A 14,212-nucleotide genomic window follows, 5' to 3' on the forward strand; every position below is an offset into this window, starting at 1 on the left:
TTATTCAAAAATTAATATGAATGTTTTTTATGGGAGTTTATTGTGGTGCGTTTTTTTTTTAATTTAACTAAAGAGAAAACTATAATTACAAAGTCTATAAACGCAAGTCTAAATTTACTTAAAATGGAAACTATTTACTTACTTATAATCTGGATGATTTAACACTTGCTCGCGCATCCAAGTAGCAGTTGTGATCAGCTCACCAGAAGCACGCTTCTCTATAAAGCGTAAATACTGCTCAATTGTGCAATGAGTGTCAGGATCAACTTCCATTGACTGCAAATAGCTGCGAATGAGCGGCACGAGACCAGGGAAAGTGTCAGCCTACAACAAGATATATGTATAATTTAAATTAATTTATTGCTGTTGTACGTTAGTGCACAATTTCAGCTTACCTTGCCATTGAAAATTTCGCCAACTGTCAACAATTCGTATTCCTCATGATTGGTTTCGCCATTCTCCTTAGTACCGTTGTGTACGCCATTAACGCCGTTGCCATTTATGTAGCAGCTCTTTTTAGAAGTTTTGCGGAACCAGAATTTCTCTTTGCGACAAGCGTCACGCTTCTGAGCAGTTTGCATGTTTTCATCAACCTGAAAACAATTGATATTTACGTTTAGTTTAAACACAATTCATTACAAACATGTTATTTGTTCCAATATATACATACATACATACATACATATGTATGTATGTACATACATACATATATTATTATCACTCGCTCACCTTACTAATGGGGATCAGGAAATTTAACTGATACGATAGTATCACTCGTGTCAGCAGCACGACAAAGCAGACAATGGCAGCATTTTCAAAGTCACTTATCTGCGCCTCGCATGGCCGGAACTCCACGCGCCAGCCGATCGATGAATTCGGCGGTGGCGGCTTGAAGCGCATTGTCTGCCAATTGGTGGATTGTATATTCTCAAAGTGATCCGTGTCCTCTTCGTCATTTTGATCGATTTTCTCACTAAACAATGAAACCGTATCGCGTATGAACAAGTGTGCTACATGTTGCGCCAATAGCGGATCAATGCCACCATCACGTAGACGCTTGTAATCTTGTTCGTCGTATGTGAGCGGTACGTCATTGTATGCGGCACCCTCTGGTGATAGATATGAATCGATCGAATCATATCTTGATTTTGCGATACGGAACTTATTTTCACTTAGTGGCCGTAGACCACGCTCCTCCTCGGTGCGGCAGTCTACTGAGGAGCTTATCACATTCCAACGACAGTCGGATTCGGTTAAATAACCACGATATATGGGCGATGCTGCTGTAAGTGCTAACATAATGGGGCACAATGGCGCCAATTGATCATACAATTTGCGTGCCTCATTGATGTTACAGGCCTGGAATGTAAGTTGCAGACAACAACAGCCCATACCGAAGCCCATGGCGTCGAGTGCAACGACATCGGGTTCACCCTTGGGTGCCCCCTCTACGGGTAGTTTGGTGTTTATATCTTTGAAAACTTTTAATTTGATGGCGACTTTCTCGCCACGTCGCTTACGTATATTACGTGTTAACGTCTTGAAGCGTGGATGTGCTGGAAATATGGCTTCATCTGGGAAATATAGCGATTTAGCCGAGCTATTCGGATCGTCCGGATTTGGATAGTAGATGGGATGTGTGAATTCTGGTGCGCCCAAACGTGGAAAATTCGTTATGGACATGACACACTCATCTTTGTCCAGTATTTCTGTGACCTCTTCACGCCGATAACGCATATTCGCCTCCACTAGATTGAAGTGTGCCATCAGGCCACCAAACGGCCTACCTGGTGTACCCTCGATCATGTAAGCACCATATTCGGGGCGCCACAACGATTTGACGCCCTTGGGATCGGCTAACTCTTTTTCATTAAGGTAATTTAGCAATTCTGGCGCTTTCAATGAGACACGTGCAACGCGATTCTCATCGTCAAACTTGACGATTATATATTCAACCTCATCACCCCACTTGAGTATGTCGCCAGTGCGATCCTTTAGCCTGTGATAGAGATTTATAAACTGCGTGATGCCATGTTCACGCACATGATTGGCTAATTTTTTGGTTTCCTCCCATGAGAGTGGACTGCCTTCGCTGAGTAAACCCATTTTAGATGTGAATAACTGCAAGAAACGATAAAATATGTACATTCATATTATTAGAATTTGTTATATGCCGGCATATACATATGTATGTATATGTATATGTGTGTATGTATGTATAAATCTAGCTAAGACTCTACATGGATGTTTGCAAAAATGCACACTCAGCTCAGAGCTCAGTTTGCTATTAAGGAAATTTGCAACAGTGGCGCAGGAATAGGAAAACAAGAATGTGATATCTACAATTCCGTGAAGCTGCTACTGCGGCAAGTGTATAAACACATATTTTGTTTTGTTTACATATACAATTATATATTATATACAATATACTATAAAGAATCACATGCTCTATACTTTTATTTTATAGAAGAAAATTAGAAACTAGTTTCCGCTCGGACATATGGAAAAACCAGCGACCAAAACAGCGATCATTTACACTAAAGCACTTACTTTTATGCACATAAATACATCTCGCATACATACATACATATGTACATACATATACTATAATTGATTTAATTGCAGAAAAATTGCACGCGAGCCGCTTGCAAAATTCCATTGTTGCATTAGAAAAGGCGATGGAGTTAGCAGCGTTAGCGATTATTGTTATACAGATGAACTTATATTTATAGTCAACACCAAAACTGCCTCAAAGTCAATGCGACTCAACTGGTGCGTGTAAAGTGTATACCGCCACATGTATACATACAAAGCTATTGGTGTGCATGGAAGTTAAGTTTCAGCATCGGAAGAACTTGGCGTATTCGTGAGAACTAAACAAATAAATAAATATCGATTACGTTTTAAGCGGAACAATAAATACATCATTGACAACGACTACGTTTGCATATGTATGCCCATATGTATGAGTAACACTGCGAGTGCGTTTTAGTGTAAATCCATGCCCGGCATATAATTCATGAAGTGTATTTTGGTTGAAAGGGGTTAGTAAGGGCTTATTATTTCAATTGCAAAAAAAACACGTTTTATTTTATGTATTTATACATGTTTCAAGACTACAGAGTGAAATTTCTGAAAGAAAAATTATTTTTTCAGTTATACGAGATCTCCGACGTCTCTAAAAAGCAGCTGCAGTAATTAAGCTCTTATACCCTCGATCATCATCTAAAAAAGTATACCTAAACAGGTCTTGCGGAAATATCAAGTTCGTCGGTCCAACAGTTTCCCAGTAATTTTCCTCATTTTTGAAACACTATTAAGGATTACACTAAATTAATATTTGACACATATACCATACACTCTTATTAGGAAACTATTTGTTGAGCGATAATGGCTATAAAGCGAATTTGTAAATCTTTTTCCATATTTAGCTGAACTTATCATACACTTAAAGCTGAGAAATATTTTTCTAGAACGCTTTATGAATTTTAGAACCCGTTGATCGAAGAGATTTCTGACAGAATGCATTAACAGACCAACCAGTCCTTATGACAGTCAAGGTGTGCAAAACTGAAACGAGCATGCTCTCTCCAACCAAAGTCAGTCAGTTCAGCGATATTCTTAAAATTACGAATTAGAAAATGACCTTCTACGTTAGAAAGAAGCATTCAAAATTCGTTAATTTCTTTCAAAAATTATATTGCTTGGAAGATTAAAAGTCCTGCCAAAAGCACAGTTTTATTTATTGTTAAAAAAAACACAAAAAACAAAACAGTTCGATTTACATTAAAATTATAGTCAAACTAACAATTGTTTGGCTTCGCACTTTGTCACTAGCGTCACAAAAATGGAAGAAACAAACATAAAAATTAGCAAATATTTATTTATTTTTTAATAACTTTAATTTTGAAGTAAACAACAAAACAATTGCTAATAATCCATTGCGTATTTGAATGAATGTATTTACTTTCTTTATGACATGCGACAAATGTATACATACATACATAGTACATACATAAGTACATATCTGGTGTTTTTCTATGAAATTATTTTTTACTAAAAGTAAATACGAAAGGAGTAGCTTTACTTACTACGTTTTAATTATTAACTACATATGTACATACTTATGTATATCACAATTATCCGATAAAAATTTTAAAATGTAGCTGATTTTAATTATTAACTACATTACATACATATATCACAATTATCCGATTTGAGCGGCCTTACTGAGTTGAAAAAATTTTGCAAGTCATAAATATGCTTTGACATATGTATGTATGTTTGTACTACGTATGTATGTAAGAAAGTAGTTAGTGGTGCTTAATTTCACATCAGTTAGGGTTTTGAAAGGTCGATTAGGTCTGCAATTAACGGTTAATACTACGCACATGCCCAAAGCCAACCAGTTTAGGCGCTAATGGAACGAGTATTTAATCAATTCAAAATTGTTAGGTTCAATTATAGGGTGACTATTATTATCTGCATACATACACATATGCGCATGACCTTGAATAGCATGCATACACATACATATGTAGATATATTTAGAAATATGCACACTATTGCTTTGTATGATTGATGTGTTTCAGTATGATAAGAATTACAAGTACAACACATGCATCAAACGTTAATTAGTCAATTTTGTTTTATTTGCATAAAGAATAATTCACTGTTGAGAAATAAATTATTTGATAATATCATTTGAACATTGTAAAATGATAATTTTAAATCAGCCGAGCGTCAAATACAATTAATGACATGTGATTTGTGATTTGCTGTTGTAGCTGTCTATATTGGTGAAATAGAAATGACAGATTTTTTGCAGTTGCCACCGTAAATAAAACAGACGTTTAAAAAAAAACTTGCGATTACGGCACAATTCCCGCCACATTGCGAAAAATTGTTACTACATAATTATAAAATATATATGTACATGTATATATTAGCATATTCTTCCGCAATGATTAATGTTCCGGAACAACAATATACTGCCAGATTCCATAAGAGAATACTAAAAATGTGTACATACATACATATGTACACATTCTCATTAAATTTATATACATACGTATGTACATAGTTCAATTAATTTGCTGAAATAGCGACTCAACGAATCGACAATATCGAGAAGAAAATTGTCTAATTGTATGCGACATACAGACATACAAATATAAACTCATATGCAGCTGGCATGAGGTTCAAGCAGACTGATAGTACAGTGTTGAGTATAAGGCGAACACAATCACTGAGGTTCCATGCATTCTAAACTCACGAAGACAACGTATTTAAGACCTAAATAGAATATTTTAAGATTGTCGCGATTTTAACACGCAGAGCGAAACGTCAGACAGCCTATAAAATATACATACATGTGTATGTATGTATAAGCATAACGAGCAGAGTCGATTTAGTTATGACCGTATATCTGTCTGTCTGTATATACGCGAACTTATCTCCCGGTTTTTGAGATATCTGTCTGAAGTTTTGCACACCTTATCTCCTCAAGAAGCTACACATTTGTCAAAAATGATATCGGCGATAACTAAAGCATATAACGGTTTTTGAGATATCAGTCTGAAGTTTTGCACACCTTATCTCGCCAAGAAGCTACACATTTGTCAAAAATGATATCGACGATAGCTATAGCTTATAGCTGCCATACAAACTCAACGAACGAAATACAGTTCTTGGGAATCATTTTTATTTGTGCGGGATATTATAGCTTCAGTGCAACCGAACTTTACATTTTTTCTTGTTTTTAATATATTTGACATACATAAATATGTATATACACTCAGTCCTTTTTTTACGCGATCTCTTTTTACGCTATTTCACTTTAACGCGGTTATTTTTGCAGCGCAAATTCCTTTTTTTACGCGAAATTCTCACTTTAACGCGATTGCTTGTTTTCGTTTTTTGCTTGTTTACATATTTTTACGCGTAATAATTTTTGAATATGTCGGCGCACCCTAATAGTGTGTGGATATTGGATATTGACACCGAGATAGACGATCATCCAATTAAAGCAGAGACGATTAAGCAAGGTTTTAAACTTGCAGCAGAATAGGAAAATTATTTTGTAGCAAATGATACTGATGCCGAACGTGCACGAATTTTTCAAAAAGAATTGAGTCTCTGTATTTTAAGATATAAAGAACTACATCGGAATTTATTGGGTCCAAAAAGAAGCATTCAAACAAAATTAACTGAATTGCACCATAAATTCAGTTAATTTTGTCAGTCGGAGATGCTTAGTCAATCAGAACATCAATCCATAGTTCACACTATTCATATATCAGCGCCGGCCATCAAAATAAGCGGCTAAGAATAATTTCCACTACGGATAATGACAGTGATTGAACAGCATTCAACGGTTTTTTTTTTCAATAAATCTACCTATTTTCTATTTCCTTCTCTTTTATATATGGTTTTTGTTTTGTATTTTTTATTTTGTTATGAATGAATAAATCATATGTATGAAATTTGAAACTGATTGTATTGTTTTTGAATATTTTTTTGCGCGCATATTTTGTTATACGCGATATTTTTTATATTCGGAACCAATTCGTCAGTTAATATAGGAAAACTAACCATTTTTACGCGATTTTTTTTTACGCGATTAGTGGCAGAACCAATAATCGCGTAAAAAAAGGACTGAGTGTACTATACTTCTGATACTAAGGTATAATTAACCGTCTTTTCTATTCCTTAACGATCGAATTTATGATAAGAACACACATCTCATTGACCTCTAAAAATAAATGCATACATACTTATATGTATGTGCATTAGAGCGGGTCCATTTTTTTTTAGAAAATCGCGTTGTACGGATCTTTCTGACCAACTTTGCCTAAGAGACTATGGGTCTAAAACCGGTTTCGAGCCAGCGATTTTTAAGGCAAAGTTTAAAAAATCTGAATAATCTGTTGTATACAAGATAAGTGATATTGTTCTCCGATCTGGCAGCTTCCGACCAATGATCAACAGAATATCAAAATGCACTGTATGTATTAAATTTCGTACGGTATCTTAAAAGCTGACGAAAAAATTTGTATAACCTCGAAAAAATTTCGCCTTCTATCAAATAAGTATCTCACAAATTGACCTACATATATTTTCAATAAAAAGTTCGAAATAGGTACTGGACTTGTTGTTGTAGCGGCAGAATTCTACCGAGTTAACAGTCCTTGGTCGCATCAAAATCCGGGTCCGTTCCGGTTACATAGACTCGACTGTCGTGGGAACGGATAGGAACTGGTGTCCATATATTAGGTACCATTTTGACCCGATGTGGATATTGAGTTTATATACTTCAAAGACACTTGTCGTACAAAGTTGTATCTCGTTATTTCTAATGGTGCTTAAATTGAGTACTGGAATCAGTTGGAATTTAAAATTGTATTTTGAGGTTTGGTTGTACTCCGATTTTTTCAATATTACACTGAAAAATAGAAATGTGAAGATGGAGCTATTTGTCGAATTGAACGATAAAGCATAGAATTTACACAATAAAAAAATATAATTGTATAATCTTACTGTTGATTAGGATGCTTAGCAACACTGCTATATAAAATGTTTGAAATAAATTTAACTTGCTTTTTGCAAGTTTTAATATAGAATTTTTAATCAAACTCAACAACTTCTACATATCCATACCCACAACAGTTGCGCTTGGCGTTACAACAACAGCAACTTCCAGATATCAATTACTAATGCAATTCCAGAAGAAAAAACCCAAAATTACTCAATAATTGAAAAAAATGTTACGGAATTTTAAGCAAAACTTCTTGATAAGTAACATAAATAAATACATATGAGGTTAGAGAGTTATGAGTTTGCATCTTAATTTTATACTTGACAATTATTAAATGTGTCATATTCATAATTTTATTAGCAGAAATAGTAAAGGGTGATTTTTTAAGAGCTTGATAACTTTTTTTTAAAAAAAAACGCATAAAATTTGCAAAATCTCATCGGTTCTTTATTTGAAACGTTAGATTGGTTCATGACATTTACTTTTTGAAGATAATTTCATTTAAATGTTGACCGCGGCTGCGTCTTAGGTGGTCCATTCGGAAAGTCCAATTTTGGGCAACTTTTTCGAGCATTTCGGCCGGAATAGCCCGAATTTCTTCGGAAATGTTGTCTTCCAAAGCTGGAATAGTTGCTGGCTTATTTCTGTAGACTTTAGACTTGACGTAGCCCCACAAAAAATAGTCTAAAGGCGTTAAATCGCATGATCTTGGTGGCCAACTTACGGGTCCATTTCTTGAGATGAATTGTTGTCCGAAGTTTTCCCTCAAAATGGCCATAGAATCGCGAGCTGTGTGGCATGTAGCGCCATCTTGTTGAAACCACATGTCAACCAAGTTCAGTTCTTCCATTTTTGGCAACAAAAAGTTTGTTAGCATCGAACGATAGCGATCGCCATTCACCGTAACGTTGCGTCCAACAGCATCTTTGAAAAAATACGGTCCAATGATTCCACCAGCGTACAAACCGCACCAAACAGTGCATTTTTCGGGATGCATGGGCAGTTCTTGAACGGCTTCTGGTTGCTCTTCACCCCAAATGCGGCAATTTTGCTTATTTACGTAGCCATTCAACCAGAAATGAGCCTCATCGCTGAACAAAACACGCGCGCGAAACACATTTCGAACCGAACACTGATTTTGGTAATAAAATTCAATGATTTGCAAGCGTTGCTCGTTAGTAAGTCTATTCATGATGAAATGTCAAAGCATACTGAGCATCTTTCTCTTTGACACCATGTCTGAAATCCCACGTGATCTGTCAAATACTAATGCATGAAAATCCTAACCTCAAAAAAATCACCCGTTATTTCTATTGAACGCGAGCGGATTTAGCCCCTCCATATTATCTAGAACCACAAAAAAAAGTATCACACTCAATACACAACAATTTTATTTATCGCGGCTGTAATGAAACACAAGTTGAGTACCGAAATACATTACAAACACACTGTCCCAGTATTTAAGTGAGTACTTATGTACATACAAATGTACATGCGCTGTTAATGGACATATAAACCTAATCTTGCGACTGCTGCAGTCGGAATGTTTTTAATTTTTTGCGCAGTTACAATTAAGCGAACTTTGCGCAATTTTAAATACAAACATACATATGTATGTACGTACATACGTAATGACGAAGTGAACGTCTAGTCAATTATTTAATTAATCATAAATTTTTAAGCTTGCCAGTAACGTTGGACAAATTATTCTTAATTAAAATCCATTTTCATATTGGGCCCTTAATGAAGGGAATTGAACGAGAATTATAGTGTAGAAATGTATTACAACACTAAAATTGCATAATTGCACGGAAGCTATAATAAATACCACTCACAGGTATGAAAGATGGCACGTGTGTGCTATAGTGTCTCGTTCTTAGCAATTTCTTCGGAGATTATACCGTTTTTGTGAATAATAATTAATGTCAAATCTATTGAAGATATTACATCACATGATTCCGGTCGTTCAGTTTGTATGGTAGCTACTTATATGGTACCTGAACAATTTCTTCGGATATTGCTTTAGGCAATAACTCATGTCAAATTTCGTCAAGATATCTTGTCAAATAAAAAAGTTGTCAATATAGAGACTACAGCTTGATAGATCAGTTTGTATGGTAGCTACATGCTATATTGGTCCGTTATCGGCGATTCCGACAAATGAGCAGCTTCTTGGGAAGAAAATAACGTGTTCGAAATTTCAGATCGATATCTCAAAAACTGCAGGACTAGTTCGAGTGTATACAAACGAACCAAGCAAAATTGACTCAGATCCATTGTTGTTGTTGTGATAGCGGCAGAAAACCTTCCTGTGCCGAGTTGACAGTCCTTGGTCGGATAAAAATCTGGGTTCGTTCCAGTTGCTTAAATTCGAGTCTCGTGGAAAAGGTGGCTCAACTCGTTATGCCGATCTTATAGGGTCCCCGATTTTTCTCAGCAGTAGCATACTTCGTGGTAAATACTATATACCCTGTTGAGGGTATAAACCTGCGAATACAGCTGCATAGATATGTATATGTACATATGTACATACATATGTACATATATACATATGAACCAATGTAAGCATTTCTGACGTCCAAACCAACTTATTTAAAGCTTTCGCGTTAAATATGGAACATCATTTATCTTATAGATAGGTGAGTATACAACACATGTGGTACACATACTATCCTCACCTAAAATGCAAAATAGCATTGCATCACTTTTCCAAAGTTTAGAAGAGAAGCACAACGCGTTATAAAATAGAAACCACAAATATTAAAACACAATTTTTTTGGTTGTAACGTGGTTATATCCGATAACAGAAGCTTAAAATTATGTACATTAATTATTATGATATGGTGAATCGTTATCAATAAATAATTGAATTTCGAATTTTTTGAAGATACGTCGTTTTACATTTTAGGTAACGATATGCCCGTGTAAATTTATATGTACATAACTAGTATCTGATAAAATTTTTTGTTGAAGTGTTTTGTCACATGATTTAACAAAATTTCAAGTAAGGCAGCGCTAAATACGACTACAATCGAGTACTAAGTAATCATCAATCAAATTTCGAAAGAATAATAAGCTATTTGATGCCGAAAAGTGGTTTTGACAAACAAGTAAGTGCAAGTTTTGTGTACATATCGATGAGAAAATAGAAGTTTAAACAGAAATAAGACGTCTCAGAACACAGTTCAACACAGTGAAGGAGCATTGAACCAAAAACAATTAATTTTCAAAAACTATCTTTAATGAGTGAAATCACCGAAAACTTGCTTCATATTAGTACATCGAAAAGGTAAAAAACAGTGCTTGAAAATATCGTGTTGGCCTCACAGAGAAGCAGAGGATCTCTACAGCACTTATGGATCGACTCAACACATTTTGGTTGAAGTCTTGGGTATGAAGCGTGGCATTGCTAGACTCGTACCAAAAATCATCAATCCTTTACAAAAAAAAGAAGTCTAGTAAAAGTCGCAAAGGAGATGCTTGATAATGTAGCTGAGAACCCTTCATTCATCACTAACTTACCGATCAGGGTGCGGGTTTATGAATATGTGGTCGAAACTATCTAAAAATCTGACGAATGGAGCTCCAAAAATGTGCACTGAAAGCCATTCAAGCCTGGGTTTATAACAAGTATAAGAACAAGTAAGGTGGAGCAAGGTTTGGCTATAACCGAACACTTCATACGCTTGTAACTTTAATGATTAAAGCCAGGGAAATATCTTCAAGTACATAAGGCCTGTTAGTTATATGGAGTCTAGGGCGATTTTTCACCCGATTTTATTCATACAATTCGCTCTCTCAATAACTCACATATTGGCTGATGTATGCGGTATAAAATAACCGGAAGGAAAATCTTTATATTTGGTATATAGGGGCAAAAGGAAGTATTAACCCTATTCAACGCATTTGTAGCACACAGGCATAAAACTATTAGGAAATAATGCTCTCTCAATTGCATTTGTAAATCTGACATATTGACCAATATTTTTGGTCAAAAGTCAACTCTAAATACTGGGGTCCAAATATTCGGTACCTAAGGACCTGAACAGTTTTTGTTACATTTGGCCAATTTTTCGTAATATTTTTTTGCCAAGAAACGCACATAGTTTCATTAAGACGTCTCATTTTTCAGTCAAGCTACAGGTTGCATGGACGGACGGCGGAGACAGACAGTCAACCGGGATTCAACTCGTCTCGTCATCCTGATCATTTATATACATACATTCAAGTTTACATACATATATAATATAACTCTATAACTATCTCGATTAGTTTTAGGAGATACATACAATCGTTAAGTGAAAACATGTAAGGAAGGGTTAACTTCGAGTGTTACCGAACATTTTATACTCTCGCATGATAAAATGATAATCGAGATTTCATTATTCGTCATTTACATATTTTTTATTTTGCTGTAAAATTAATTAGAATTAAATTCTGAGAGATTTACCGATATTTTCGGTGAAAAATTAGGTTAGGTTAGGTTGGGCACTGAGTTCTTCGTGTTCGATATCAGGGACCTTGAAAAGTTATAGTCCGATCACAACAATTTTTCCACAAGGGATACCTCAGCTCAAATACCGTATTTGTGTAAAGTTTTATTCCGCTATCATCATTGGTTCCTAATGTATATATTATACAGAGAAGGCATCAGATGGAATTCAAAATAGCGTTATATTGGAAGAAGGCGTGGTTGTGAACCGATTTCACCCATATTTCGTACATGTCATCAGGGTGTTAAGAAAATATTATATACTGAATTTCATTGAAATCGGTTGAGTAGTTCCTGAGATATGGTTTTTGGTCCATAAGTGGGCGACGCCACGCCCATTTTCAATTTAAAAAAAACCTGGGTGCAGCTTCCTTCTGCCATTTCTTCCGTAAAATTTTGTGTTTCTGACGTTTTTTGTTAGTCGGTTAACGCACTTTTAGTGATTTTCAACATAACCTTTGTATGGGAGGTGGGCGTGGTTATTATCCGATTTCTTCCATTTTTGAACTGTATATGGAAATGCCTGAAGAAATCGAATATATAGAGTTTGGTTGGCACAGCTATAGTAGTTTCCGAGATATGTACAAAAAACTTAGTAGGGAGCGGGGCCACGCCCACTTTTCCAAAAAATTACTTCCAAATATGCTCCTCCCTAATGCGATCCTTTGTGCCAAATTTCACTTTAATATCTTTATTTATGGCTTAGTTATGACACTTTATAGGTTTTCGGTTTCCGCCATTTTGTGGGCGTGGCAGTGGGCCGATTTTGCCCTTCTTATGGAGCCAAGAAATACGTGTACTAAGTTTCATCATGATATCTCAATTTTTACTCAAGTTACAGCTTGCACGGACGGACGGACAGACAGACATCCGGATTTCAACTCTACTCGTCACCCTGAATTCTTTGGTATATGTATATAACCCTAACTCTAACTCTTTTAGTTTTAGGACTTACAAACAACCGTTATGTGAACAAAACTATAATACTCTCTTAAGCAACTTTGTTGCGAGAGTATAAAAATTATGATACACAGTACCCGCATGTTGTAAGAGTATAAAAATTTAAATATGAAAATGTTTTTTTTTGCAGTCCAGGTGAATTTTGATCAAATGAGGTATAGTTGGAACTCAAGTATATTATTTTATTATCGTTTCGTAGGATAAAAAGTGGTAATATGGAGGTATGGTGTGTGTGTTTGAGAAAATCTATAGTGCTAGCCTTTAAGGCCACCCAATTGAAAACATGTAATAATCGTAAAAGCCAAATTAACTAATTTTCGTTACATACTGTACATACACACATATACTATTTGCGTTCAGCAAATGTAAATACATACATACATACATATAAATTCTTCAATAAATCAATTTCTCATACGTAGTATATTTACCGTGTGGATTGTGGGAGTCGGAATTTTTCCTAAAACTTGCGTTGAAAACGTCAACTAATTAATCTAGCAATGAGTGTTTCTAGTTCATATACTAACACTTGTAGATATCACAATGTAATATAATGCAAAAGCAGTATATTAACTGCGTATAAGTACATAAGTATGTATATGCATATGTAGATAGTATATTAAATACATTACGTCAGATTGAAAGAGCGCAATTGAAAGATAATGGGGGCTACAAACATACATACATATCGTCACCTGAAATGCAAAATAACGTAACAACATTTTCAGAAATTTACAGTGGCGTAAATGAAACACGAAATAAAATTGAACATGAGTGAAACAAAATATTAATATTGGTTAAAACTGGTTTATATATGACCGCAGAACCAGAAAATGTTGAACATATGTAATATTATGTATATAATTTGAAGTAGTGAAGCGTAATCAATAAGACACTCAATTTCGAATTTTTTGATGATACGTTATTTTGCATTTCAGGTGACGATATATAACATACATACATACTATTTCAAAGGCATGTGCGTCTATATATTTAAAATATTATCTTATTTAATAACACTTCATAGTTAAGAAAAGCTGTTAGTTAATCTCTTCTCTCAAAACCCTCATAAAAAGATTATTAAATTCTTATAACAGTTAGACAAACTTTAAGTGTAGATTTGACACTATCAGACCTTCTCTATTGCAATCTTTTTATCTTTAGTTTAGGTAAATATTAATTTTTAGCTCAAATACTACATACATATGTATGTATTTTTTTTA

At 34.9% G+C, this 14,212-nt stretch overlaps 2 protein-coding genes across 3 annotated transcripts in view; both read right to left on the reverse strand.

The window, feature by feature from the left end:
* Positions 1 to 14,212, reverse strand: part of LOC105222212 (glutamate--cysteine ligase) — a 44,053-nt gene that overhangs the window by 24,052 nt on the left and 5,789 nt on the right. For both annotated transcript variants that reach the window (XR_007422638.1, XM_011199438.3), the window contains 3 exons: positions 730 to 2,121; positions 396 to 593; positions 143 to 324 (listed from right to left, as the gene is read on the reverse strand). Coding sequence is in view for 1 of the 2 variants with exons in the window: in XM_011199438.3 (XP_011197740.2) it covers positions 143 to 324; positions 396 to 593; positions 730 to 2,106 (1,757 nt within the window). In the remaining variant the exon portion in view is untranslated. Of the gene's footprint in view, positions 1 to 142; positions 325 to 395; positions 594 to 729; positions 2,122 to 14,212 lie in introns of those variants that run through there.
* The window catches only part of LOC125778341 (glutamate--cysteine ligase-like), a 44,053-nt gene that overhangs the window by 24,052 nt on the left and 5,789 nt on the right, over positions 1 to 14,212 (reverse strand). The window lies entirely within an intron of this gene.

This window comes from Bactrocera dorsalis, chromosome 4 (assembly GCF_023373825.1).
Source record: "Bactrocera dorsalis isolate Fly_Bdor chromosome 4, ASM2337382v1, whole genome shotgun sequence".
Lineage (NCBI taxonomy): Eukaryota > Metazoa > Arthropoda > Insecta > Diptera > Tephritidae > Bactrocera > Bactrocera dorsalis.